The sequence below is a fragment of the Crocuta crocuta genome, unplaced genomic scaffold, assembly GCF_008692635.1.
Source record: "Crocuta crocuta isolate KB4526 unplaced genomic scaffold, BGI_CrCroc_1.0 scaffold35, whole genome shotgun sequence".
Lineage (NCBI taxonomy): Eukaryota > Metazoa > Chordata > Mammalia > Carnivora > Hyaenidae > Crocuta > Crocuta crocuta.
Window position 1 is genome coordinate 8,470,508 of NW_027530625.1, and position 25,937 is coordinate 8,496,444.

The following is a 25,937-nucleotide window of genomic DNA, read 5'->3' on the forward strand; positions in this document are numbered from 1 at the left end:
CTTGATCAGCCCAAACCTCTGAACTCACTCCCTACGCTCCTTGCCCCGAAACCAGATCATCACCCATCTCTGTGTGGCCTGAATTTCGGAGCCCAGGACCCCGTGCGCCCCGCAAGTGGCCGCCGCTGCCTGTGCGGAAGGAGAGAAGCATCGCTTGTGTCACCTTGTACAAACCACAACCCAGAACCCACCAGAAAACGAGCCCACAGCTGCAGCGAGGGAGGGGGAGCGGTGGGGCCCTGTCCCTCAGCCACCCAGCTTCGCGCTGAAATCAATAGCCATCCTTATTAACAGGCTTCACTTTAGAGCCTCTTCCTCCGCCCCTGCTATCTGCTCTGCTAACAGGTCAGCTGCCATTTTGTGTTAAATTCCTTCTCATTTATTACAATGCGGTTTTTTTTTATTGACATGGAAATAAAACTTACAATCAATGAGATATTATGAAATATACATCAAACCAGAAGTCAGCGGAGCTGGCGTTTTCATCTGTTCTCAGGAAGGAACAAGGGTTTATGCGGGGGGGGCGGGAAATACTGAACATTTTTCTTCCCTAATACATGATGCGATTTTCAATGAATCTATAAAGAAAATGAAAACATAAATAGAGTAACCAAACAGAATGATCCCTGCAGCTGTCAAAACTTAAAACAGTTCAGTTTTCCTTTGATTTCTGTTTTAAGTTTTGAAAAGTACATAGATCATTCTCTGCTTTTGCTTTTTCTCTCTTTCTTTTCTCTCGCTCACTTTTTTTTTTTTTTTTTTTTTTTTTTTTTGGTGGGGAGCCTGTGTCCTGAGGCAGATCCCGCTGGGGTTCTGTGGTCTGCTGGCTTCAACCCTCGGCAGCTGAAGTGACCAACTCACCGGAAAGATGTGTCATTTACCCCTCACGCCGGTGGCTCCCCCTGGGTGGGGGAGGGGGCCCTGGTCTGTTCCTCTGTCCTCAGAGGTCTGGAAACTTGCTCCTTTGCGCCTTGGACGCCACATCAAAACCAGTGCAGAGGTGTTTCTTGCCTTTACTAATGCGGCAGAGGCCTGGGGACGGCGAGGAAAGAGCCGCCCCAAGCCGGTCCNCTGGGCACCGATGCCCCCTTGGCTCCTGGTCTCCATGAGCTCGTCTCAGTCGGGTCCCTGCACCCGTGGTGGGGAAGGTTATCCCTGTGCCATGAATGATGAGAAACAGACTCAAAGAGGTCAAATTACCTGCCCAAAGTCAGAGTGAGAAGGGTCAGAGTCTGGACTCAGATTCCCATCTGTCTACACCAGGTGCACGGGTGAGGACCTCCGAGATGGCCTCACTGAGGGATTCCGTTTTTTCCTGAAAGCCGTAGAACCCACTCTCCAGAAGAAGTCTGAGGTGGAGACCTCCCTAAATAAAACTCAGGTCATAGTGGCCGCCTGGCTGGCTCACAATGAGGGCCTGGGAAAATCACCCATCTGCAGGGTCCCCCCGGGGCAGACGAGGCTGGGGCCATGGGGAGCAGGCAAGGTGGTCGGGCGCCAGCTCCCAGGTCTCCAGGCTCACAGCCCAGTGCTCCTCTTCCTCACCCACGCCCACCTCCAAAAGTGAGGCCTCTCGAAGTGAAGGAGGGACATGATGTGAAATGGAATCCATCAAGTGTCACGGGTCCTCTGGTCCTCTGGCCTCTGGCCGGCTTTGGAGCAACTATTTCATGAAGATCTAACTCTAACAGACATGCCTTCACCAGCTTCCACCACACGGACCATCAGAGCAAGGAGATCCAGATGACACAGGGCTCACATGCTCCGGCCCCAGCCGAGACCCCACCCACCCACACCGCACAGTCTCGCCTCCTTAGGGCCGAGCCATGTTTTCCAACGGGAAACTGATGGCACAGTTGCCACTTTATTTGCGTCCCTTTCCTTTCTTATCCCAAAGAGAGAAGAGAATTTCCTAAATTGCTCGGATGGGAGCCATGGTATATCCTTCCGGCAGATGTATTAATTTTTGTTGAAGCAAAATCCACATAAAATTAACCATTAACCATTAGTAAGTGTACGATTCTTGGGCATTTAGGACGTCCTCAGTCTTGTGTAGCTGCCCCTCCGTCTAGTTCCGGGACCCATTCACCACCCCTAAAGGAAGCCCCGTACCCATTAGGCGGCCCCTGCCATCCTTGTCTGCCCCACTCCTTCGCAATGACTAATCTGCTTGCTTTCTCTGCGGATTTGCCGATTCCGGACATTTCATAGCGATGGAATCACAGTGTGTGGCCTTGTGTCTGGCTTCTTTCCCTTAGAAGTTTTGTGCACATGGTAGCGTGTATGAGAACTTCCTTCCTTTTTATGGCTGCCTAATATTTTACTGTGGGATCTACCACATTTTATTATTCATGTGCCAGTCGATGGACGCTTAGCTGCTTTCCACCTTTTGGCTGTTGTAAATAATGCTGTCGTGAACACATGTGTGCATATATTAGTCTGAACATCTGTCTTCAGTTTCTTTGGGCATAAACCTAGGAGTGGAATTGCTGGGTCATAGGGTAATTCTATGTGAAACCTTGTGAGGAACCATCAAATGGACAGAATTAATTTTACGGCCGGTTCTCTGTTTACACAAATGGAGACAGAGTTGCTGAGGATTCGTGGATAGGCTAATGAAGACCACTAGCTAGTATGCCTACTTTTTATTAAGAACCTTCCAGGCCCAGGGCACCTGGGTGGCTCAGTCGGTTAAGCGTCCGACTCTTGGTTTCGTCTCAGGTCATGATCTCACGGTTCATGGGTTCGAGCCCCGCATTGGGCTCTGTGCTGTCAGTGCAGAGCCTGCTTGGGATTCTCTCTGTCTCACTCTCTCTCTGGCCCTCCCCTGTTTGTATGCGCTCTCACTCTCTCTCTCAAAATAAATAAAAAGAAAAAAGAGAAAAGAAACTTCCAGGTCCTCTGCTAAGAATTTGCTGTGTGTTATCCAATATTCCAGCAACCCTATGAACTGGGTCCTCTCCTTACATCTATTTTATAGGCTCAGAGCTTAATTAAGCAACTTGCTCAAAATCACACAGAGTTGAGAAGCTGGAATTCCGACCCAGGAGGTTCAGCCCCAGGATCAGGTTCTGATAAGCACCACATTATAACGTCTCAGGAATGTTCCAGATGACTGCTGTTTGGATCTGGAATGCCACAGGGCACAGGCTGGCGGCAGCAGATCTCCGCCACTCACTGTGCCCGGCTCAGACTACTGTGAAAACAGGCTTGCCTTCCTTGAGTCCCCCCTAGTGGGGACATCCGGACCGGGCCAGCCGGGGAGCTAGAATCCAGCCCCACAGCGCACAACCCACGCAACACGTACGTGACCCTTGACGGCAAAGCACGGCGCTGAGGGACTTCTCTCTATGGGAGCCTTTCGCTTTATTCCGCACTTCTTCAGGAAACGGCCGGTTTATTGGGGGCCGGCTCCGTGTCCACCATGGTCTGAGGTCACCCCGCTCACTCACCTCTGCTTCGGACCTAAGAGGTGGGATTGCTTGCCCCGTTTTACAGGTGAGGAGCTTGGGTGAAATTGACAGAGCAGGTGTTGATCCAGCCACTCCTATCTGAGCTGTAAGGAGGAGGCGATCCTCACCCCTCCTCACCTTTGGGAGGTAGGGGAGGGGGAGGGGGTGGCGGAACCATCAATTTTAGGAGCCTCTGGTTTCACCCAGGAGGAGAAGTTTCTGGGAGTTGTTTCCTCAGGACAGTGAGCTACCTCAGAGTTGCTTGGGGCCATTCGTAATTCGATGACACCTCAGCCGGCTTCTGTTGCTTTCATTAAAAAAAAAAAAAAAATCCAAATCATGATGTTTTCTCCTTCCAGCCTCTCACATTTGCCTTTTTCAAAACGCTGTGCGTTCCCCCCTCATCCGCCTAAACCTGCTGTTGAGTTACCGGCCCCCAGAGGCCGCGGGCTCGGAGCGACGCGCCCGTGCACTTGGCTGCTCACCGCCTTCTCCGAGGGTAATCAAACATCAAGCTAAGTAGCAAATAAATCTCTCGATCTCATAAGCTGCACAGCGAGATCATGTAAATGCAAATGAAGGACCTGGCTTCAAGCTGTCGGGGGGGAGGGGAGGGAGCGCAGGGGCCCTGTCACCGTGACCGCCTCAACGGCAAGGGCCATACATCAGTTGCAGTAACGGGCCTGGCAGCATGAAGGGAGCCCGGGGCCGCCCCAGGGAGATGGAGGAACCGGGCCGGTGGCAAAGCACAAGGCAGCCTGGGCCTCGAGAACCAGGCAGGGGCTGGGGGGTGGGGAGGGGCGGTGGGCAGGTGCCCACTGCCTGGGATGCCCCTTGGCCTGACCCAGAGAGCTGCTCCCGTAATGCTGCCTATAACCACAGCCATAGCCAAGGCCCCACCCTGGGCCGATGCCACTAGACACTCTATATACAGCCCTGGGAGATCTTACAGGCGAGGAAGCAGGGACCAGACACGTTAAGTGACTTGCCCAAGGTCACACGGGCAGTGGCAGAGCTGGGACTCATTTCCCTGTGACATTAACAAGCTGTCTCTCCCCACCCTCATGCTCCACTCCATGCCTCCCTCTGCCCTGGGGGCAGCAGCTCCATCCCCTCCATCACCCTTGCGGATTGTAATGATACGGGAGAAGAACCTTGACTTTGACCCTTGGCGGGTACGTGGGAAATAGACACTCACGCTTTAACTCTGCCTGTTGACTTTTGAAATCGTAACAGTAAAATGTCCACCCCCCTCCCTGTCTCCAACCACACGCCCTCATGCAACTGGTGACGTGTTCCCTTCCAGTGTTTTTTTCAATGAAGTTTCCTTACGTGGCCGTGACCATAGTATATGTACAATTCTGAGTCCTGCTGAGGTTTGGTTTATTTGTTTTTTTTTTCACTTGACATTATTTTATATGCCTTTGATCATGTATGGATGTGGTCTTCCCATGTGTGCCTTTTTTTTTAGGATCATTATTCGTGTTCACCTGCCACTCACACAATGCACACGGTTCAAAGACCCGGGCTTCTAAGCCGGTGCCGGAGTCCTTTGATGCATAATGTACCTTATTTCACATGATTGTTTATCTGAGGTTCTCATTATGGAAATAAATAAATATCCTCTATGCTAATCAGGACCACGATTTGCATTTATATTGTGCTTTTCATTCGAGGGTCTTAAGTTGTTTTACAATAATGAACTACCCCTCCACGGCGCAGTGGTAGGTGCGTGCGTGCGGATGAATGGGTCTGGCCGTGTGCAGATATTTATTTAATAACTACCAGGCCATAACGGTGGGAGTTCACGGAGCCACACTTTAATGGGGTGCAGGAAAGTGAGTGGAGACTCTTCAACTGTCGGGCAATCATTTATTTAGTTCCGACGCTGGGCTGGAGGGTCAACGAACTCCGTTCTGGGTGGCCGCCAGGAGGCGGGCGTGATTATGGGGGATTCCTCCTGCTGGAGCGAGTGTCTAAGGCTAAGTAAGTCCAGAACCCAGGCACTGAGCTCCCAGACTGAAAACCCATATTAGAAACGCCCCCTGAGTTGGATCCCATCTGGGCCATCCAGGAAAAAAAGGCAACTGATTCCACCCATTTTTGCCTCTTGGGTGGGAAACGGGGGCTACTTAGGAATTTCCGAATGTATATTGGGTGGGAAATTCCCAGACTTGAATTGCAAGCTGGTCCATGAGGAGTGGCTTTGGNAGCGTAGGGGGACGTCACCTTTGCCTCTAGAAAGCCCTAGTGGCCCTCACATGGGTGACTGGCTGCTCTGAGGGAGCTTCTGGGCAGGGGGCTGCCTACCCGGCCTGCTCCAGTGTGGGGTCCAGAGCCTGGTCCTTCATGTGAGTGGCGGATGGAGCGGCGGTGCAGAAGGAGCCCAGAGAATCCCAGGGCCCCTGGGACAGGGAGAGAGCTGGTTTTAATTAGAGCTGAGAGACGGGAAATAAGGCAGCGAGGGATGACATCTTAATGAGGTTTAATGAAGCTGTCTGCTGATGGGGACAGCTGTCACCCAGAGCTGTATTCCAGCCAAGCCACCCTGTGACAGAGGAAACTCGGGAAAAGGCACAGTTTGAACGGTGCCGAGGAGGGCGGGCTGATCTGACGCAGAGCCGGGATCCTTCTCCCGTGTGCCGTCGCCTCTTGATTCGGGCACCTCGACCACGAGGGGTCCCGGCTACCGGGCCATGTTTGAATAGTGGCCCATGCGTCCCGCTTCCCTGCCGTGCAAAGCTAAGGGCCTCTGAAAAGTTCCTGAGGGTTTGCAGGGGACGTCTTAGAATTCCGCCATCAGACATGGGAAATGCAGGAGGGGGTTTGCGTGTGCAGGCTGGAAGGACTCCATGGGTCCCTTCTCTTCCTGAGCCTCAGTTTCCCTACCCATCCACTGGCGATAATGTGACCTGACTCAGAGAGCTGCCCGGGTTTGGGGGGAGGTCTGCTGTGGGGTCCCTCACAGTAGGATTGGCAGAGTTCAGGGAGAAGCACAGAAGCTCTTAGGACAGAGTAAGTTCTCAGAACTCAGAACTCAGGTTTGCTGAGTGAGATCACAGAACATGAGCCTTGGAGGAGGTGCTCAGTGAAGCTTAACTGCCTTCCTTCTGCAGTAAAGAGAGTGTGGTGGTTTCAAGAGACCCCTGTATGGGGAGGGTGCTGTCAGCCTTCACGTGGCCCAACAGCCTGGCCGTGCCATCTGCCCCAGGACCTTGGCACGTGCCAGCCTGAGAACTGTTGCCTCTGTACTGTTCTGGACTAGAGGTGGGAACAGGCGGCTTGGGGAGCTGAGTGGCCAATCGAAGCTGAGATTTGTGGCTGATGTCATCTGTTTCTTGGATATCAGAGGGGTGGCCATGGTGAAGCAGGCGACCAATGCTGAGACCTCAAATCACCTTGCATTGCAATGGCAGCTGATCTCAGACGTCTGTCACAACTTGCTTGCCTGCATCTAGAAGTTCAGGGTCAGGAGCTCTGAGCACCCATATGTCCGTGCTTAGCTGGCTTCACACAGCTCCCCTGAGGTGCCCAGACACCTGCTAGAGGCTTTTCTCTGTAGGCTTCTAGAAGACCTCTCTGGACGAGCTGGGAAAGGAGGCCAGGCCCTTCTACCTCTGGCTCTGTGCTCTTTCGGAAGCCCCTCGGAGAACCCTTCCGGTCAGCTCTCTCCAAAATGCCAGTCCAAGGTTGGTACCTTTCTTTCTTTTCCTGCGCCCTGACCTGGTCACGACGTCGCTGTCCTGTGTCCAGGTCACATCAGGCCTACGGTGTTTTCTGAAGTGGGAGCTCTTCCCAGAACCCCAAGTTATACATGAAAACAGCGACCCTCCCTGGGGCCCCCCTGGGCGTGAGGCTACCTTGGCTCTCCATGTGTGGAGGGCAGTGCAGAGCCCACGGCCACTCTGCAAGAACCGCATCTCACCCGCAGAGCTAAGATTGGTGCACGAGAATAGTGCCGGGTGGTTTATGCTAAATGCCAAGTGAGTGGGTAAGAGGCAGCGAAGGCCATGTGGAGTCAAATATGGGTTCCGATCCTGCCCGGGCCATTCGTTAGCTGTGAGGCTCTGAGCAAACAAGGCCATAAAGCTGCCTGGGCCTCCGTTGGCGCACCTGAAAACTGGGATGGTAGTAACTGCTTTGTAGGATTCTTCTAAGCACTAGATAGAAGTGATGGAGGTAAAGGAGCCTGGTGCGCGGCCTCCGTGGTTACAGGTGTCGCTGTGGTCGGTGTGTTGGCACCAAGCTGGGCCCCTGAGCTTGTCTCACTGGCCAGCTGAGCTGGTTGGGGGTGAGTCCGCCGCTCCTCTGGGCATCCACGTGCGAGCACGGGGACCCCAGAGCACCCGGCCCCTGGGCCTGAAGGACTCAACTGCTGAGTGTGGACTTTTAAGCGCAGGAGGGTTTGGGGAAGGGGGTGGAACCCGGGAAAAGGTCAGGGGGCACACAGCTCTGGGGGTGTTCTGGGGCCGCAGCTGAGAAGGGCCCGGAACCCTTTGGTGCCCTACGAGGGGCCTTCTCGGACACCGTGTGACCTGCCCGAGAGGGAAACAAGTCCAGCCGTGGGCTGGAAAGGCCGAACCTCCTTCTCGGCCGAATTCTTGGGGAGCTCGACCTCCTTTTGGGAGACACTCCAGTCTGGAACAGTCAGAGCAAATGACAAAACCAACGCTCAGGGAATTCCGGATGGGACCCTGCCGTTGCAAAAGCACATAGCAGAGAACCCGTGGGGACCTAACAAATTGCTTTTGTGTTGCTGCTGCTGTTTATCCTTTGCCGGGGTTTGCGTGGTGCTTGTGTGGAGGTGGTCCCCTGTGGCCGTCGAGAGCGCATCGCTCTCTCAACCTGTGGCCGCGGTCACATCACAGATGACTGGGTTCTGAAGGACAGCAGGCAGCATTGCGCGGCATGAAGGTCAAGAACAGCAGGACCAGATCCCCCAAAGCCCCCTGCGCAGCCTCAGCCACTACGCCTGCCCCAAGGGCACCCGCACCCCCGATGTTCCGCTGGCGTTTGAGCTTGGTCTGCATGTGCCTTGCGCATCTGGCTTCTTTCACCCCGTGCTTCGTATAGGAACCCCTGTATGGCTGTTTGTGGCTGCTTGTTCATTCTGGTTGCTGCCGGGTGGCATTTCCCAGCCCCGGTGCGGTTGGCATTTGGGGCCGGGAAATCCTCTGTTGTTGGAGGTCAGGACTGTATTGTGCGTTGAAGGATGAGCATCCCTGGTCCCCACCCAGCACGTTGTGACAACTCATGATGTCCCCGACACGGCCAGGTGTCCTCTGGGGGTGCAGAATTTCCCCTGATTGCCGGATTGAGAACAACCGCTATGGAGCATTCTACGGAATGAATACGTCACAACTTTTCTATACACCGGATTGTTTCTGGCACCTGTGGCTGCTACGAACTCAGATGCTGTGAGCGTTCTCAGACGCATCTTTGTTGGACATGGGCGCTCACTTCTGTTGGGTGTGCAGGAGGGAATTGTGGGGTTATCAGGCGGGCATATGCTTAGCTTTAATAGGTAGCGCTTAATGGTTTTCCACAGTGGCTGTACCAGTTTGTACCTCCCACCGAGAATATCTGGGTTCTGGCTGTTCCGCATTCTCACCGCGAGCACTGAGTTTTTATTTTGCATTTCTCAGAGGTTAAGCAACTTGAAATATGGATCCTGGCCACTTGGACATCCCCTTAATGAAGTGCCAGTTCAGGTCTCTTGCTCATCCTTCTATAGGATTGTCTGCCTTTTTTTTTCTTATTGATTTGTAGCAGCTCTTTATATATGATGGGTAAAAGCCCTTTGTCAGATATTTGCATTGCAAAAATCTTCNAAAACAATGAACATCATAAGGGCAAAGGCTATGTCTCTGCTTTGTTCAGCTTAGAACCCCCAACACAGGGCTTGGTGCAGAGCACATACAAGATATTTGTGGAGGGAAAGAACTCTTGCAGCCTAAGGCTTCCAAGTACTTTGGCGATTATTGATTCCCAGGCAGCTTGGTAAAAAGCGCAGAGACGGAGGCACCTGCGTGCTTCTCCCCTCCCCCACCCCCCACCCCCAAGTCACAGCCAACTCTGGAGTCTGTCTGTCTTTCCTTTGCCAGCTGGAAGTCTGCCCACCTGCACTTGCCCTGAGGGAGACGGAGGCCTCTCCTGGAGAAGTCACATTTTAATTAACTTCCCCTGCAGTCACCAGAGAGGCCACATCATTTTCATAAACAAATGAGAAGCCAGAGCTTTGTCTGCAGCTCAGAGTGAGTCTTGCGGAAGGAATTCAAAACAAACCACCCGGCAGAGGCCCCCGTGCACTTGCCTGGGACTCAGAACTCCATCCCTCGCGGGGGAAGCGGGGGCCCTGGGATTTGAGAGGGAAAAAGAGGGAGAACCATGCGTAGATGAGAACTGATGAGTCTCCATGGAGACATTTCCTTCCTTCCTTCCCTCGTTCATTCAGCCCCTATTTCCTAGCCTCTCAGCCATGCTGGGCGCAGGGTAAAAAAGAGGTGGGAATGAGGGGGTCCATGGGGCGCAGAGGGGCAATCTCGGCACCTTCTACTCAGTTTTGCTGTGAACATAAAATTGCTTTAAAATTTAAGGTCTGTTTAAAAAAAAAAACTAAAAAAGTTAACCTTAAAATAAATAAAGACGGAGAGACAGTCCATCAGGGGAGACCGACATCGAACTGATCGTGGTGCAATTAACGACTTAATTACGCGGCTGTGTAATTTCTAATGGCTTTACTGAGACATGATTTACATACCATACGACTTGCCCAGATAACGCGTACAGCGCAATGGCTTTCAGCACATTCACTTGTGCAGTCGTCACCACCATCCACGTTAGGACACCTCGTAGCCATCACGCCTCCCAGCCGTAAGCAACATTACTCTACTTTTCCTCTCTGTGGATTTGCTATTTGAGACCTTTCGTGTAAGTGGAACCATGCAGTGTGTGGTCGGTGTGATGGACTCCTTCCCTGAGCGTCATATTGTCAAGGCCCATCGGTGCTACTGAGGTGCTACTGCGTATGTTTGTAAGTGCCCTGTGGGTAGAGCTCAGGGCCCTGAGGGGCCGTTTAACAAAGGAAGTTGTCTGGACTGAAGGCAACCTGGGAGGGCTTCCCAGAGGAAGAGGTTTTTAAACTCAGGCATTTATTGAGCATCTGCTATAAGCCACCGGGAAAAGGAAGGCAATAAAAGCCATGGTTCCAGCCACATAGGAATTTATAATCTGGACAGACTGGCTCGTTAGTGTTTGTTGAACCGGTGGATCTGAGTGTGGGCTGGATGGAGGCAGACAGCTTGGGTTCGAGTCCCAAATCGGCCACTTCTACTCTATGGCCTTGTGCAAACTGTTTGACCTCACTGTTTGCCTCAGCTTCCTCATCTGAGAAATGGGGATAGTGATGGGTTCTGCATGAGAGGAGCACAGGAAGAACTGAATATCGTATCTGGAACAAGTCAGAACTTAGCACACGGTCAGAACTCAGCACACAGTCAGAACTCAGCACAGTCAGAACTCAGCACACGGTCAGAACTCAGCACACGGTCAGAACTCAGCACACGGTCAGAACTTAGCACAGTCAGAACTTTGCACACAGAACTCAGCACGGCCTCACGGAAGCACCGTACAGGACAGGACCTCTGACCTCAGGCCGCTGCTACTTGAAAGAGAGGCTGTGTAATCTTTTTTTTGTTTTTTAAGCTTATTTATTTTTGACAGAGAGAGAGAGAGAGAGAGGGGAGCACCAGCAGGGGAGGGGCAGAGGAAGGGGGACGGAGGATCCGAAGCGGGCTCTGTGCCGACAGCAGAGATCCTGATGCAGGGCTCGAACTCACAAACCGCGAGACCATGAGATGCTGACCTGAGCCACAGGCAGACGCGTAACCAACTGAGCCCCCAGGCGCCCCGAGAGAGGCCGTGTAACCTAATGATTAAGAGCCCCGGCTGGAGGCCTGTGAAACCCAGCCCGTGCGTTAGGGCCGTGGATCACGAGAACAGAAAGGGGGAGTCACGTGGTTGGTGACAGAGCGGTTCTGTCCCTGTGACCCCCTTCTGTCCAGCCACCGGGAAGGTGATGGGGGGGCCTTGTTACCATCCCCCACGGCCGGTGAGGATTCAAGAAGCATCGACACCCTCACGGGCGACCCTGACAGTGAAGCAAGCCCTCTTTGGTAGGAATGGAGTCAGGTAGGGAAGATGGCCCCTCCTTGAACCGGGGCCTCCGGGGGAATCTCTGCGAACCAGGCCTCCCAGTGCATCCGCTGGGGCGACTCGCTTCCGGCGCCGGCCAGGCTAGACCCCAAATGCCGCCGCTCAGGGCAGGGCCTGCTGCGCCCCTCCCATCGCACACGTTCACCGCCGCTTTCAGGGCCTCGGGGGTCCTCCTGACCCCGCTCACTGTCCCTTATCACGAGCACACCAGGCAAGCTTTTCCCGTCATGTCTCGACGCCCAGCGCCCCCTGCGCTCCCTCGGGGAGGGCTCTACCACCCACACCCTGGGAGCCCTGAAGGTCACGCCCAGGGCCTGCAGCGTCCGGTCGATTCCTGTTGCTGAACTTGGCAGGATGCGGTCGGTCTGAGACCCCGCTCCCCTCACCTTGGCTGTCTGTCTTGCCCCACGCAGGCGGAACTTGGGAAGCCCCGGGAAAGAAGTTGCAGTCTGCCTGGGATCGATTTCAATTACGGACTCTACATCCGGGGGCTGGATGGAGGGGTCCCTGAAGGTGAGCACGCGTGCCTTGGAGCCCCCCAGGGGGGAGGGGCGGGAACTCTCAACCTAGGTCGGCCACTTGGTGGCTGGGAAAGAGCCGAAGAGTCGCGGGGTCTGCCCCACAGCGTGATTCTGGTGGAAGCCACAGTCTGGGCTTGGCCGAGATGGGGAGGTCCATGCAGGGTCCAGGTCTAAGGTGCTAGGGCAACAGCGTGGGCCCCAGCCAGTGTGGACCCTTGACCCCAGACAAGAGACTGTGCCCTGCCCTTTTGAGCTCCGAACACAGAAGGGGCCCAGGACCAAGCTCCTGATGGCCCTGAGGAGGTAAAGGCCAGGTGAACCTGGCTCTACTTGGGTGCCCCCCCCCCGGAATCTCTGGGAACCCCGACTGCTCCCTTCCCAGCAGGCCACGCAGGGCCGTCACACAGCAGGCTCTGGGGTAACGGAGGCGAGGGCGCCCCAGTTTGTTCTCGGTCAGGCGATTGCTTTACTTCGCCTACTGACTGCTGTGCCCTGGCTCCGTCCCCCCTGCCCTCAGCCATGGGACACTGGAACGTGTTTAAGCAGCAGCCCACGTGCCCCCACGAGCTGACCCGGGACTACATCGCCATGAACCGTGGCGCGGTGAAAGCCGGCCTGGTAACCGCCCGGGAGAACCTCCTCTACCGCCAGCTCAACGACATTCGCATCAGTGACCAGGATGACCGGCGCATCAAGAAGGAGGTGCCCTCTCTCCCTCCAAACATGACGTTTGGGGTCATGTCACGGTAAGTGGCCGGCACACAAGGCTCTGTCCCTCACCGTGGGGCCAGAGGGCGCTCAGTGGTGACCAAAGTGGGGAACAGTGGGCGACGTGACTGGGGACTCCAGGAAGGGGGTGGCGCCCCAGGCCTGGCCAATCAGTGTAGCTCACAGACCTGAGTCGCAGTGATCGGCTCAGCAGCAGACACGTGACCCACGCCCCGACTCTAGGATGCAGGACATTCTCTAAAAGTAGGATGCAGGGGCGACCGGGTGGCTCAGCGGGTTAAGTGTCCAACTCTTGATTTCAGCTCAGGTCATGATCTCAACATCATGGGTTGGAGCCTGGCATCAGGCTCCATGCAGACACAGGCGCCTGCTTGGGAGTCTCTCAATCTCTCTCTCTCCCAAAATAAATAAGTAAACATTAAAAAAAAGTAATGGGGCGCCTGGGGAGCTCAGTCAGTTAAGCATCTGACTTCAGCTCAGGTCATGATCTCTCAGTCCATGAGTTCAAGCCCCGCGTCGGGCTCTGTGCTGACAGCTTGGAGCCTGGAGCTGCTTCTGATTCTGTGTCTCCCCCTCTCTCTTCGTCTCTCTGCAGCGAAAACCACTGATGTTCGATATAGCAGGGCTTCCTAACCCACGCTGTGTCACGCACAAAAAATCACTGGTGTTTATACCTTGCACTATGCAAATAAATAAGTACCCACAGCTAGCAACAAGTGGCCTGGGGCCACGAAGCCCCACCCAGATGCCCGTGACAGAGAAGCCAATATCTTGGTCCATCCATGTGGCAGTGTCACTGACAGTCTGTCCCCGACCTCTTTCCCATCCCCCACCCACTGTACCTGGATATGCGACTTCCTCTGGCGCTCCCACCTTACTTTATTATCGCGGTTGTTATTATTATCATGATTGGTGATAGTTCCTTCTTTATTTTTTATTTTTTCTAATTATTTTCTTTTTTTAAAATGTTTTTTTTATTTATTTCTAGGAGAAAGAGAGAGAGAGAGACAGCGTGAGCAGGGGAGGGTCAGAGAGAGAGGGAGTCACAGACTGAAACAGGCTCCAGGCTCCGAGCTGTCAGCACAGAGCCCGACGCGGGGCTCGAACCCACAAACCGCGAGATCATGACCTAAGCGAAAGTCGGACGCTTAACCGACTAAGCCACCCAGGCGCCCCTATTTTTTCTAATTATTTTCTTTTTTTTCTTAATATTTTTATTTATTTCTGGGAGAGAGAGAGAGAGACAGCGTGAGCAGGGGAGGGTCAGAGAGAGAGGGAGACACAGAATCTGAAACAGGCTCCAGGCTCCGAGCTGGCTGTCAGCACAGAGCCCGACGCGGGGCTCGAACCCACGAACCGCGAGATCATGACCTAAGCGAAAGTCGGACGCTTAACCGACTAAGCCACCCAGGCGCCCCTCTAATTATTTTCCATTGTGGTAAGATTTACTATTTTTTGTAAGTTTTTATTTATTTATTTTGAGAGAGAGCGAGCATGAGTCTGAGTGGTGGGAGGTAAGGGGAGCAGTGAGAGAGAGAGAGAAGCCCAGGCAGGATCCAGGCTTCCAGGGAGGCGCCTCACGCGGGGCTTGACCTCACAAACCATGAGCTCATGACCTGAGCCGAAGTCAAGAGTCAGTTGCTTAACCGACTGATCCACCAGGCGCCCCAAGATTTGCTATTTTTAAATGTGCAGCTCAGTGGCATTAAGGACATTCACGCTGCTCTGCAGCCAACACCACCCTGCATCTGCAGACCTTTCTTCATTCCGGACTGAAACTCAGTCCCCGTTACGTGGTCTCTATTCCTCCCGTCCCTCGGCTCTCCGCACCCACCGCTCCGTGTTCTGTGTCTACGATTGTTGACTACCGTGGACACCACATCTAACTGGAATCGTGCAGAATTTGCTCTTTCATTTCCGGCCTGTTCCACTTAGCGTAGCACGTGTCCGAATTCCCTTCCTTTTCAAGGCTGAAGACCGTCCCATTGTGTGGATACGCCACATTTCGTTTCTCCGTGTGTCCGTCGATGGGCATTTGGCTTGTGTCCACCTTTAGGCTATGGTGAACAGAGCTGTGAACGTGGGTGCGCACGGCTCTGTGGGAGTCCCTGCGTTCGGTTCTTCTGGGTCCACCCACGAGTGGCGCTGCTGAGACTCCAAGCTTCGTGTTTCGAGGAAGTGCCACCGTGTTTTCCGCAGTGGGAAGTGCCATTGTCGGGGTCGCCTTCCCCTGCCTGTTCCCGCCAGGCGCCGAAACCTGCTCGTTCTCCAGAGTCCAGCTCCACGTCATCTCTGCGGTAAAGCTCTCCCAACGTCCCGTGGCCTCAACGGCGCACCTCTCTCTCACCTCTCATCTATCTCTCACCTGAGATGCATTTCCACTCGCCAGCTCTCCAAACGTGGACGGCGACACTAGAGGCACATTGGAAAGCCACTTCTGGACCGGATTAACAAATCCTCGGCACGCCGCCCTTCCTCCGCCTTTGAAATAACGCCCTAAAGTCAGTCCCTCAAAGGCAAGGTTTCCGCAGGCTGCCCGGAGTGCAGAGGGACAGGGGGACACGGTGCGCCAGATCGCTGGGCTAGCGCGGGCTGCCTGGGGACCTTGTTCCAGCAGGTCCCCGTGTTTTCCTCCAGGGCTTCTATTTCCCGACCCGTCAGTAGGCTCTCAGAGCGGTAACTCCGCCAGCAGGGGACTCCCAGGTTATGTTTTGTCTCTGTCAGTTTCCCTTCCTTGCCCCCCAAAAGCCAGTGCGGGAGGCGGGTGGGGTTACTTCCCTGGTTCAGGCAGGGAGAACTTGACCGACCTCCCTAAGCTGGGTTCTCAACCCCGTGTGCTTATATTTAAAAATAAAATTCTAGAAGACACAGGGCATTAGCCGTCACCTGGATCAAAGCCATTATTGGAAAGAAGAAAGCAGGGGCATCTGGCTGGTTCAGTCGGCGGAGCATGGGACTCTGGACCTCGGGGTCCTAAGCTCGAGCCCTATGCTGGGTATAGAGCCTACTTCATAAAAATAATAAATAGAATAAATAAAAGGAAGCAGCCGTGCAGAGAGGTGAAGAGACTTGCCCAAGGTCATGCAGCAACTTGGGACCAGACAAGAGCCAGATCTAGAGCCAGGTGGGCGGACTCGCCGTCCAGTGCTCATTCTCATACACTCGTCTCCTTGGTACTGAGGTACCGTGCAAACAGCCACAGTTTCCAGCCCCGGGGCTGCCTTCTTCCGTGTACAATGGAAAAGCTTAAGTCAGCTGGGCTCAGAAAGGACGTCCATTATCATCTGGCTTTCAATATAAAATCTTAAATTGCTATAAAACCGAGTGGCTACAATTTGAGGGTAAGGACGTGATGAAGCACGGGCTATATCCTCTGTGATGGTAAATGGGCTTTGCATATGCAAATTGAATGGATTTTAAAATGGTATTTAATGACAATTTTCGTAGCAGACGTTAACATTAATTGCACAAAAATGAAAATGCTGCATTAGGTTGCTGTTAGCAGCAAATATCAGGGCCATAAAGCTTTATCTTTATCAACAGCAGCCCTTTCTCATGTGTCAGGGTGGCCCGGCAAATTGCAAGCAAAAGGGCTTTTACGGAACAAAAATATCCCCCACAGCGGGCCCAAATCAGCATCAATTTTGCTTTATTTCTTCGTAAATGGAGGTTAAATGGCTGCTGGAAAGGCTTTTACTGAGATGCCCAACAAGAGTGCAGAGCCCCTCACCCCCCCAGCCTCAGGAGGAGGAGCAGTTAAATCTCGGTCGCCCCACTCCGTAATGGGGCTATTACTTTGAAGTTATGGGGCCGAGGCCCATTTTCTAATGATCACCTTTTACAAGCCTCGATTGCATTTATTTCTTTACTTTAAAAGCATGTTAAAAACACATACACACACACACAAAACAAATCTGATTACACACGACTACCCGAGGAGTTGTCGGGGCCGGTTTGGCCCAACAAATAAGTAGACAAACAAATGAGTGTCATTTGTACTCGCAACTACACATATGTTGAAGGATAATAATAATAAAGTCCCATCTCAGACTGAGTACATGGAAAACTCACTCTAAGCTGGGGACGCTCACAAGTGCGCTCACTTTTATCACCAGATAAAACTCTGGGGGCGCCTGGGGGGCTCAGTCCGTTGGGCATCCGACTTCTGCTCAGGTCGTGATCTCGCGGTTTGTGGGCTGAAGCCCCACGTCGGGCTCTGTGCTGACAGCTCAGAGCCTGGAGCCTGCTTCGGATTCTGTGTCTCCCTCTCTCTCTCTGCCCTTCCTATGCTTGTGCTCTGTCTCTAAAAAATAAATACACATTTAAAAAATTTAAAAAATATGTTTTTAAACCCAGGCACCTCGTAAGTTGCCATATTCACGAAGCCAGGGATTTCATAGTTTAAAAACCTGGATTTCCCACTTCTCCTAAAAAGTCAGAAGCCCGGGGGCGCCTGGGTGGCTCAGTCAGTTAAGCTCCTGACTCCGGATTTCGATTCGGGTCACGATCTCACAGTTCGGGAGATAGAGCCCCGCGTCGGGCTCTGCGCTGACAGCCCGGAGCCTGCCTGGGATTCTCTGTCTCCCCCTCTCTCTGCCCCTCCTCCACTCACTCTCTCTTTCAATAAATAAAAGATCAGAAGCCCCGGCACCCTGGGTGGGCGCTCAGGCACCAGGGGCTGGAGCTGAGAGGCAGCGCCCCCTTCAGGACAGATCCCATTACCTCTTCCCCGCCCAGCCTGGCTTCTCCCGTGTTTGCTGTCTGTCTGGTCCCGGTGGCCCCTGAGATGGCAGCTGCTGGGGTCAACTGGTCAGCCTCTCTCTGTCCTCTGACAAAGGTCGGGGCCACCACTCAGAGAAGCTGTTCTGAGCTGAGTTTACGTGGCAGGCGTGGTGTGCATGTAATCACTGCTGCTAATACCAGTCCTATGAGGCAGGTATCGTGCCTCCGTCTGTCATTTGCTTCACAGACCAGGAAAGGGGCCGTCCGGGCCCCGCTTACGGCTGCAAGGTGCTGAAGCCGGGTTCGTTCCCCGTCTGGCTGGCCAGCTTTGAGGACCACCCCTCTAGGCTCAGGCAGCCGGAGAGACCCTGGGCCTGATCGCCCTGCTGCGGCACCGTCAAATCTCAGACTCCGAGTCGGGGAAGGATTTTAAATTCTTATACCCGCGTGCAGGGCCAAAACGCGGATCTCCAAGCACGCAGCGACCCAAGGTCCATAAACAGATATGTCTGGAGGCCAGAAATGTAACTATTAAAGAAGCAATTATTGATGCATTTTAATAAGGATTTGCAATGTTCCCATGCCCCTGGCACATCTTAATTGTTACTGCTCCTAATTGGTCCAACACCATTGATTGTGATGAATCAGGGATTGGCAGGGAGGGGACGAGCCGCAGGAGCCCGACAGCAGCTGGCACTCCTGGAAGATTCCGGGTGCCCAGGGCTCTACCACTCTCCTGCCCGGGAGCTTCATGCCACACACAAGGCAAGGAGGCTAGCGGGGGGATCCATCACTCAGCCAATAAGCAAACAGCCCCCCACATGCTGTGTGTGACATGCGCCCGATGAAAGGTAGCCCCTGCTCTGAGCTACTAATGGCAACGACGCTTCGTTGGTATAATTACGTGTCAGGCATCCTGAGCCTCCTCGGATGCATCTTGTCCTTAAATCACTCTGAACAGCTCAGTGAGTGGCCCTCTTGGAATTCCTACGTGCCCATCTCGCAAAAGAAGAGACAGAGGGTCAGAGAGGTGAAGTTATTTGTCCCTGGCTGTGCTGCCCTTGCACTGGTGACCGTGGCCGTGATCTGCTTGCCTCACAAACACGAGGATGGAGGCAATACGGGGAATTTCTCCACACCAGAGGGCCTGAGACAGAATGTATGTATACACTATACGGAGAGAGTGTACGGCCATCCCGTCTGGGTTTTTCCTAAAGCCTGAAACCTAATCTGAGACACAGCGAGCTTTCCTTTCCATGCGCCCCTCCCTTCCCCTTCCCGTTTAGTGGCTCCCCACTTCCTGATAGACAGACTCCATGATGGGGCATCTGGAAGCTTCCCTGCCCTGGATGCTCCAAGCCTGCTGTGCTCCCCTCCGTATCCTCGGTGCTGACCACAGTGCCCTTGCTGCAGAGGCCCTTGGTGAATCCTCGCCAAATGAACGCACGAACAAGTGGTCGCCCTGGAATCCGAAAGGGAAGCCGGCAGCAACGTGCAACTTCGGTGGGACGGCTCATCCACCAATGAGGTGCGTCTAGACCCACCCCCACCCTGGTGCCGAACACGTTTAGACCACAGGGAAATGAGAAACGCAAGAAAGGCAGGAAGCGCGACCAGCCCACCGTGTGTCTGCGCGGCTGCTGGCCCAGCTATCAGATACATCTTCAGCCTGACAGTGACAAATGTGAAGGATGGAGGAAATTTTACAGGCTGTTAAAAAATGTTTGCCGCCTGACAGGTTTTTTGAATCTTTCTGCCAAGCTGATTTATTTTACAAATTTACAATGGGCCCATCAATCACTCCGGGTTATTTTGTTTCTCCTGGAGCTGACGGCCAAAATCCGAGCCGCCCACCCAAACTCCTATAAAACAATAATAAGCCCCTTCCCAGATGACTGTCCCAGGATGCAAGACAGTTTCTGAACGGGGAGACCAGCTCCAGTTTTATGGGTGGCCCGAAACCCAGCTGAATGCAGTGGGACTGACCACAAGGGGGAGCGTGTGGGTCTCGCAAAGACCCTCCCCGCCTCACCCCTAGCCTGAACTGCACATCCAGCTGGCAAAGGGGCTCTGGGCCGACCTGCTCCCAACACTGACGGTAGCTTTCCCGGACGCTGGGCTCCTGGAGGCCAGGGACAGTGTCAGTGTTGTGCACTGCTACATCATCAAAGCCAGGGACAGAGTAGGCACTCAGTAAGTACTTGGTGAGGAGAAATATGGTTCAGGGTCTTTGAAGGCTTTGAGACAGAGTAATTGAAAGTAAACTCACAGTCCATTTGAGACCAGAGAGACGATGGTGAAGCCAGGGTCTTGCGTCATTTAACAGACTCTGCTGTGTTTCCCAGTGGCTGACGTTACGAATCAGTATCGTGGTCGTACTGTCCCAAAGAGCGAGTGTGTCCCGTGGCCTCATTAATAGAAGTAGCAAGTAGGGCGCCTGGGGGGCTCCGTCGGTTAAGCGTCCGACTTCGGCTCAGGTCACGATCTCACAGTTCGTGGGTTCGAGCCCCGCGTGGGGCTCTGTGCTGACAGCTCGGAGCCTGGAGCCTGTCTTTGGATTCGGTGTCTCCCTCTTTCTCTGACCCTCCCCTGCTCACGCTGTCTCTCTCTTTCTCAAAAATAAATAAAACATTAAAAATTTTTTTTTAAATAATAGAAGTAGCAAGTCCAGAACAAAGGAGTTTACCTTCCTACTCTGTTCCGAGGCTGAGGTCCCACTTGGAGCATCAAGTTAAAAAATAGGAGGCATCATGCATTCAAGGAACGTCCACAGATAGCAAAGTGTCCGGAGATAGCAGGATGGTGGGTGGGATGAGGGACAGAAACCGCGCTGTACAAACGTGATGGGAAACGAGGACAGTGGAGGGGCTTTTTCCTCAAAGACTTGAGAGAGTAAAACAGAGCCCGGGGTGTGTTGGGAGAGCAGGCTGGTGGCTGACATCGCAGAGCCCTCGCTAAGTCCTGACCGGTGCGTCATCGCACTAAATCCTTACAACTCTATCAAGTAGGGACTGGTACCCCATCTTATAGATGAGGAGACTGAGGCTCGGAGAGTCGCTTGCCCCAGGCCACGGCGCCAGTTGGTGACAGAGCCAGGATCTGAGCAACATCTCCCACCCACGGCCTGTGCGATTCCAGGAGACCCAGCCCGACCCCGGGTGAGGAGATCATTTCTCATCCTGAGTCCCGTCCCCGATGCCCCCGAGTCCCAGCGAGTCCCAGGCAGCGGATGGCGGCCACGACCAGGAGCTACAGCGACTGACAGCGGAAACCGAGGAGCACTTAACGGGGGACACGGCCTCCCACAGGGTAACTCGGTGCCTCCCCGCAGCCCAGCGCCTCCGTCTGCCCTCGAGGACACTGAGGCTGGGGGAGGTTCTGTCCTTTCGCAAGATGTCACAGGTGGAATTGGATCCGCCGGGATTTGGGCCCAGGCGGTTTACTCCAGGACCCTCAGACTTGGGCAGAGGTGTTGGCTGGCACCCCAAATCGCTGCCAGGCCGCAGCCTGGGACACCCCAAACTATGTCCCACAATGGTTCCCCCCCCNGTCTCCCCGCTCCCCTCCGGCACCCCTGCCATAACCTCTCCCACCGCCCCAAACTCCCGCTCACTCCCCCCTCCAAGGCGGCTTTGTTGCCAGATCCAGGAATGAGACATTTTTCATGCTTTGCCTTTTTTTCCCCTCTTGCCTCTCCTGCGGCCCAGACAGAGATTTATTCCCGGCCCGAGGCTCTCGGCATTCGGAGCAGGGAGGGCTTAGGGAGGCGCTGATGGGCCCATAATGGATAGGGCTGTGCTCCCCCGGGGCCTGGCCCTCCCGAACCCCATCCATCAGGAGCAGCTCGGTGCCAGGGTCAGCGCTAACGAGGCCGCAGGCCTCCCCCTGGGGGTCTCCCCGGCTCACGGCTCCCGCTTTTGATTTTTCCAGAGCTGGGCGGCGCCTGCCTGCATCTCTGGGCAAAGCGTGAGGGTGGGCCCGGCGCCCGGCTCCGCGGCCCCAGTCGGGACGCAGTCGGAGGGCTTTGCTGGGCTGCGGCTGGCTCTGCCCCTCTGTGACACGGTGGCCCCTGCGACCTGGGGCACGGAGGAGCTGGTCCTTGCTGCGGCGGGGAGAGCCAGGCTTCAAGCCCGACTCGTCGCTGTGCAAGACCCCAAGAAGAAGAATTCAGAGTCGGGGGGTGCCTGGGTGGCTCAGTTGGTTAGGCGTCCGACTTTGGCTCAGGTCATGATCTCAAGGTTCATGGGTTCGAGCCCCTACATCGGGCTCTGTGCTGACAGCTTGGAGGCTGGAGCCTGTTTCAGATTCTGTGTGTGTGTCTCTCTCTCTGCTCCTCCCCTGTTTGCGCTCTCTCTCAAAAATAAATAAAACATTAAAAATTAAAAAAAAAAAAGAATTCAGAGTAAGAATGTCCCTGAATACGTTGCATCCAGGGGCCAACTCAGTCCTTTTCCCTCTAGAGGCGAGATGGAAGCGGGCATTCAAGCCAGAAAGCCAGGCGCCTGCATTAGATTCGAGTGATAATAATACCGGCTTCCGTTTCCTTAACCCCTCCGGGCCAGGCAAGGGGACAGGCACTCTGTGCACAGCCGTTTACGTGACCTTCACCATCACCCATTCGTGGCCACCTGCTTTCTACACTTGGGGAAACTGAGGCCGGAGACCCTTGTCTGTGATCCCGTGGCCGGAAAGCGGGGTTTGACCTCACAGGTCCTGTCTGCTGCTTCTGTCCCGTACAGCGTGTTCACGCAGAGCCAGCCCGTGTTTGGGAAACAGAGAGGAAGCGGGACACAAGCTAACACACAGCCACAGCGATGGATGTGGTGCCTGATGTTTCTGGGCAGGCAGGGCAGAGGGCCCGGGGGGACTTGGGGCGCTGCCTGGCCTTGCTCACTGTGGTATCCTCAGCGCCTCGCACAGGCCTGGGACACAGCAGGTGCTCAATAAGTGCATGTTGCCTTACTGCATGAGAGAGACTAGTTGGCTTGATGGTGACCCATCCCCAACTTGGAAACAGCCAGCCCGTGAGGTGAGCAGCTCTTTCCCGGGCGTGGGCTTGTCGGGACGGAGCCTCGGCTCTCAGCGTCCTGAGGCTTCTGTAACAGCTCAACACAAACCTCGTGGCTGAAAACACAGAAATGTCTTCTCTCCTTACATGGAGCCCAGAAATCCGAGCTCGTGGCATCACGGGGCCCCATTACCTCCGACGGTTCTAGGCTCTAGCCCCTGCCAGCTTCTGGCGGCCCTGGGCGCATCTGGGCTTGTGGCTGCACCCTCCAGGCTCCGCTCAGTGCCTGTGTCTCTGGACACAGTGGAATGGCCCGTGTCACCCAAATAATCCAGGGTGAGCGGACCTCAAGATCCCAAAGCTAGTTCCATCTGCAAAGGCTCCTTTTCCAAATGAGGTCACATTCGTGGGTTCTGGGGCTCAGAATGAGGACATATCTTGGGGGCCCACAATGCACCCCTCTGTGATCATCAAGGCATCTTACCACAGAATCAGAGAGCCCTGCATTTTAGTCACCATGGGGTTTTGAGGAAACTATCCTTATTACTCTTTTTTAAAGTTTGTTTATTTTGAGAGAGAGAGAGAAAGAGTGCCAGGGAGGGGAGGGACAGAGATAGAGGGAGAGAGAGAGTTCCCAAGCAGGACCAATGCTCTCAGGGCAGAGCCCGACATGGGGCTCGAACTCACAAACCGTGAGATCATGAGCTGAGCCGAAGTCTGGCCCCTTAATCGGCCAAAAGATGAGAGGTATCAGTGCTCCCCGGAGGAGCAAATATTTCACCACTCCTTTCTGTGTTCCTTTGATAACTCTCCAGAAACACAGGAAAGTTCAGACGCTTCATAATCAACTCCGTGGATCCACCACTCAGATGGAGCAGATTTAACCACTTGGCCGTATTTGCACCTGAGGCTTTTTTTTAAAAAAAATTATCATTAAAGAAATAAAATAGAACTCGGGGCACCTGGGTGGCTCGGTTGGTTAAGCGTCCAACTTCAGCTCAGGTCATGATCTCGCAGTTCGTGGGTTCGAGCTCCGCGTCGGGCTCTGTGCTGACAGCTCGGAGCCTGGAGCTGCTTCGGATTCTGTGTCTCCCTCCCTCTCTCTGCCCCTCCCCTTCTCGCGCTCTCTTTCTCTCTCAAAAATAAACATTTAAAAAATTTTAATAAAAAAATAATAAACTAGAACAAATACAGCCCAAAGCCCCTTCTCCCCCCTCCCTCACCCCCATGCCCTTCCCTCCGTTCCCAGAGGGCCATCCTGAGTTTGGAATACGCATGCTTCCCATCCGGTTTCCCAGTCTGTGCTACAGCGTTAGACGTCCATCAGCAACACATGTGGGTTCGTGTAGCTTCAAACCAATAAATCACGTTGCGTGGCGACTTGCTTTTTTCACTCCACACCTTTGCAAACGTCGCCCTGCTCCGCTGGGTGGGTGTGTCCGTCCCCCATCGCCGGACATGCAGTGGCTCCTCGCTTCCCGTGCGGGAGATTCCTCAGGGTCACGTCCGCTGGCAGAGCTGCTGGGCTACAGGGGGACCCTCCTCAGCCTACGCCAGATGCCGGCGCTCTTTCCGTGCCCCCCACCCCCACGGGGCACAGATGCCCCATCTGCTACTCACTTTTCCCCAGATGCCGAGGACCCCTGCATGGCAGACGCCTGAGTGGTCTAGAAGGCATGTCATCCGCGGTCATGTCCTTCGGCTTCGCCGAGCCTTTTCCCCGCAGAGGGGCTTAAGCCACAGCCCCTCTGTGCAGGTGCAGGTGCATGGGGGGGAGCCCCCAAGTCCCGGGTGCAGGCCCCCAAGGTTGACAGAAGCTTCCAGCAAGCCCGTCCTGGCTCCTCTGCCCATCCCGCGGCCGCCGCCGCCTCTGGGCGCCTGTGTGGGGAAACTGCTAATTGACTTCACCCTTGTGAAAAATGTTAACAAATTGCAAATGACCTCTTAGACAAATTTAGAAGCCAAGAGTGTACTAACTAAGCCTCCCTCCTCTGTCATTAGCTTTTATGTTGGATCCACAAACAATTAAAAAATAACCACCAGCCCAGAGGTCCTCTTCTCTAATTAGCTCTAAGAGTCCTGCCAGAGAGAGCGAGCTGCGCCTCAATTACCACCCTTCCTCCCGGCTAGTTAGAAAAGACAGGCCCTCGGGCCAAGGGGGGACAATTAGAACGAGGCGGCTGTGGGGGTGAGGAGGGAGGCGGGCACCCGGGTGCCCTAGGGGCCCACACCTACCGGCCAGCTCCTCCGTCCTGCACAGCTGCAGGTTGGAGGGTCCCCTACATGGGCCCAGAGGCGCCCGGGGACCGCGTGGACCAACATCACCTGGGGGGTGGGGAGCTGCGTGTGTGTTGCAGCGTAGGTGCCTGGGCCCCAGTCCTGGTGGGTCAGAATGTCTGGTGGGGGGGGGCAGACATCTGTACTTTGTTGTTTTTTAAGTTTGTTTATTTATTCAGAGAGAGAGAGAGCATGCACACAGGAGGGGCCGAGACAGAGGGAGAGAGAGAAAAATCCTGGGCAGACCCCGACGCGGGGCTCGAACTCGCAAACCGTGAGATCATGACCTGAGCTGAGATCGAGCGGGATGCTTAACCCACTGAGCCCCCCAGACGCCCCACGGGCATCTGTGCTTTGAATAAACTCTCTGGGTGATTCTTATTTGCCTGCAAGTTTGAGGATCTCTGTCCTCAATGGGATTGAAAGGGAGTCTGTGAAACAGCACCCAGCCCCCCCCATGGCTCCCCGGCAGCAGGACTTTCGGGGTCCCCGGACACTCTTGCCTTCATGAGCCCCTTCCTCCACACACAAAATGTATTATAATAATTTTATTTTATTTTATTTTATTTATTTTAAATGTTTTTTTTTAATTTATTTCTAGGAGAGAGAGAGAGAGAGACAGCGTGAGCAGGGGAGGGTCAGAGAGAGAGGGAGTCACAGACTCTGAAACAGGCTCCAGGCTCTGAGCTGGCAGTCAGCACAGAGCCCGACGCGGGGCCCGAACCCACGAACCGCGAGATCATGACCTGAGCGAAAGTTGGATGCTTAACCGACTAAGCCACCCAGGCACCCCAATAATTTTAAAACTATTTTATGGCTATGCTGATTTTAAAAGAAATTAAAACACGTTCACGGGTCCCTAAGAGTGTCCTTGGGTTTCGGTGCCCGGCCTCCTGGGTCTGGGGACAGGTTGGCTCTGCCTTCCCCCTCTGGGCCTGTCCAAAGCCTCCCTCCCCCAAGGGAGCGGTGGGGTCTGTGTCAAAATGGAGCACACGCCTGGCCTAAGAGCACAGC

At 54.3% G+C, this 25,937-nt stretch overlaps 1 protein-coding gene across 1 annotated transcript in view; it reads left to right on the forward strand.

Moving 5' to 3' along the window:
- CFAP77 (cilia and flagella associated protein 77) overlaps window positions 1-25,937 on the forward strand; it is a 130,961-nt gene that overhangs the window by 61,113 nt on the left and 43,911 nt on the right. Inside the window, exons 2-3 of the mRNA XM_077768507.1 lie at window positions 12,080-12,179; window positions 12,705-12,933. Of these exons, the coding sequence (XP_077624633.1) occupies window positions 12,080-12,179; window positions 12,705-12,933 (329 nt within the window). The remainder of the gene's footprint in view (window positions 1-12,079; window positions 12,180-12,704; window positions 12,934-25,937) is intronic.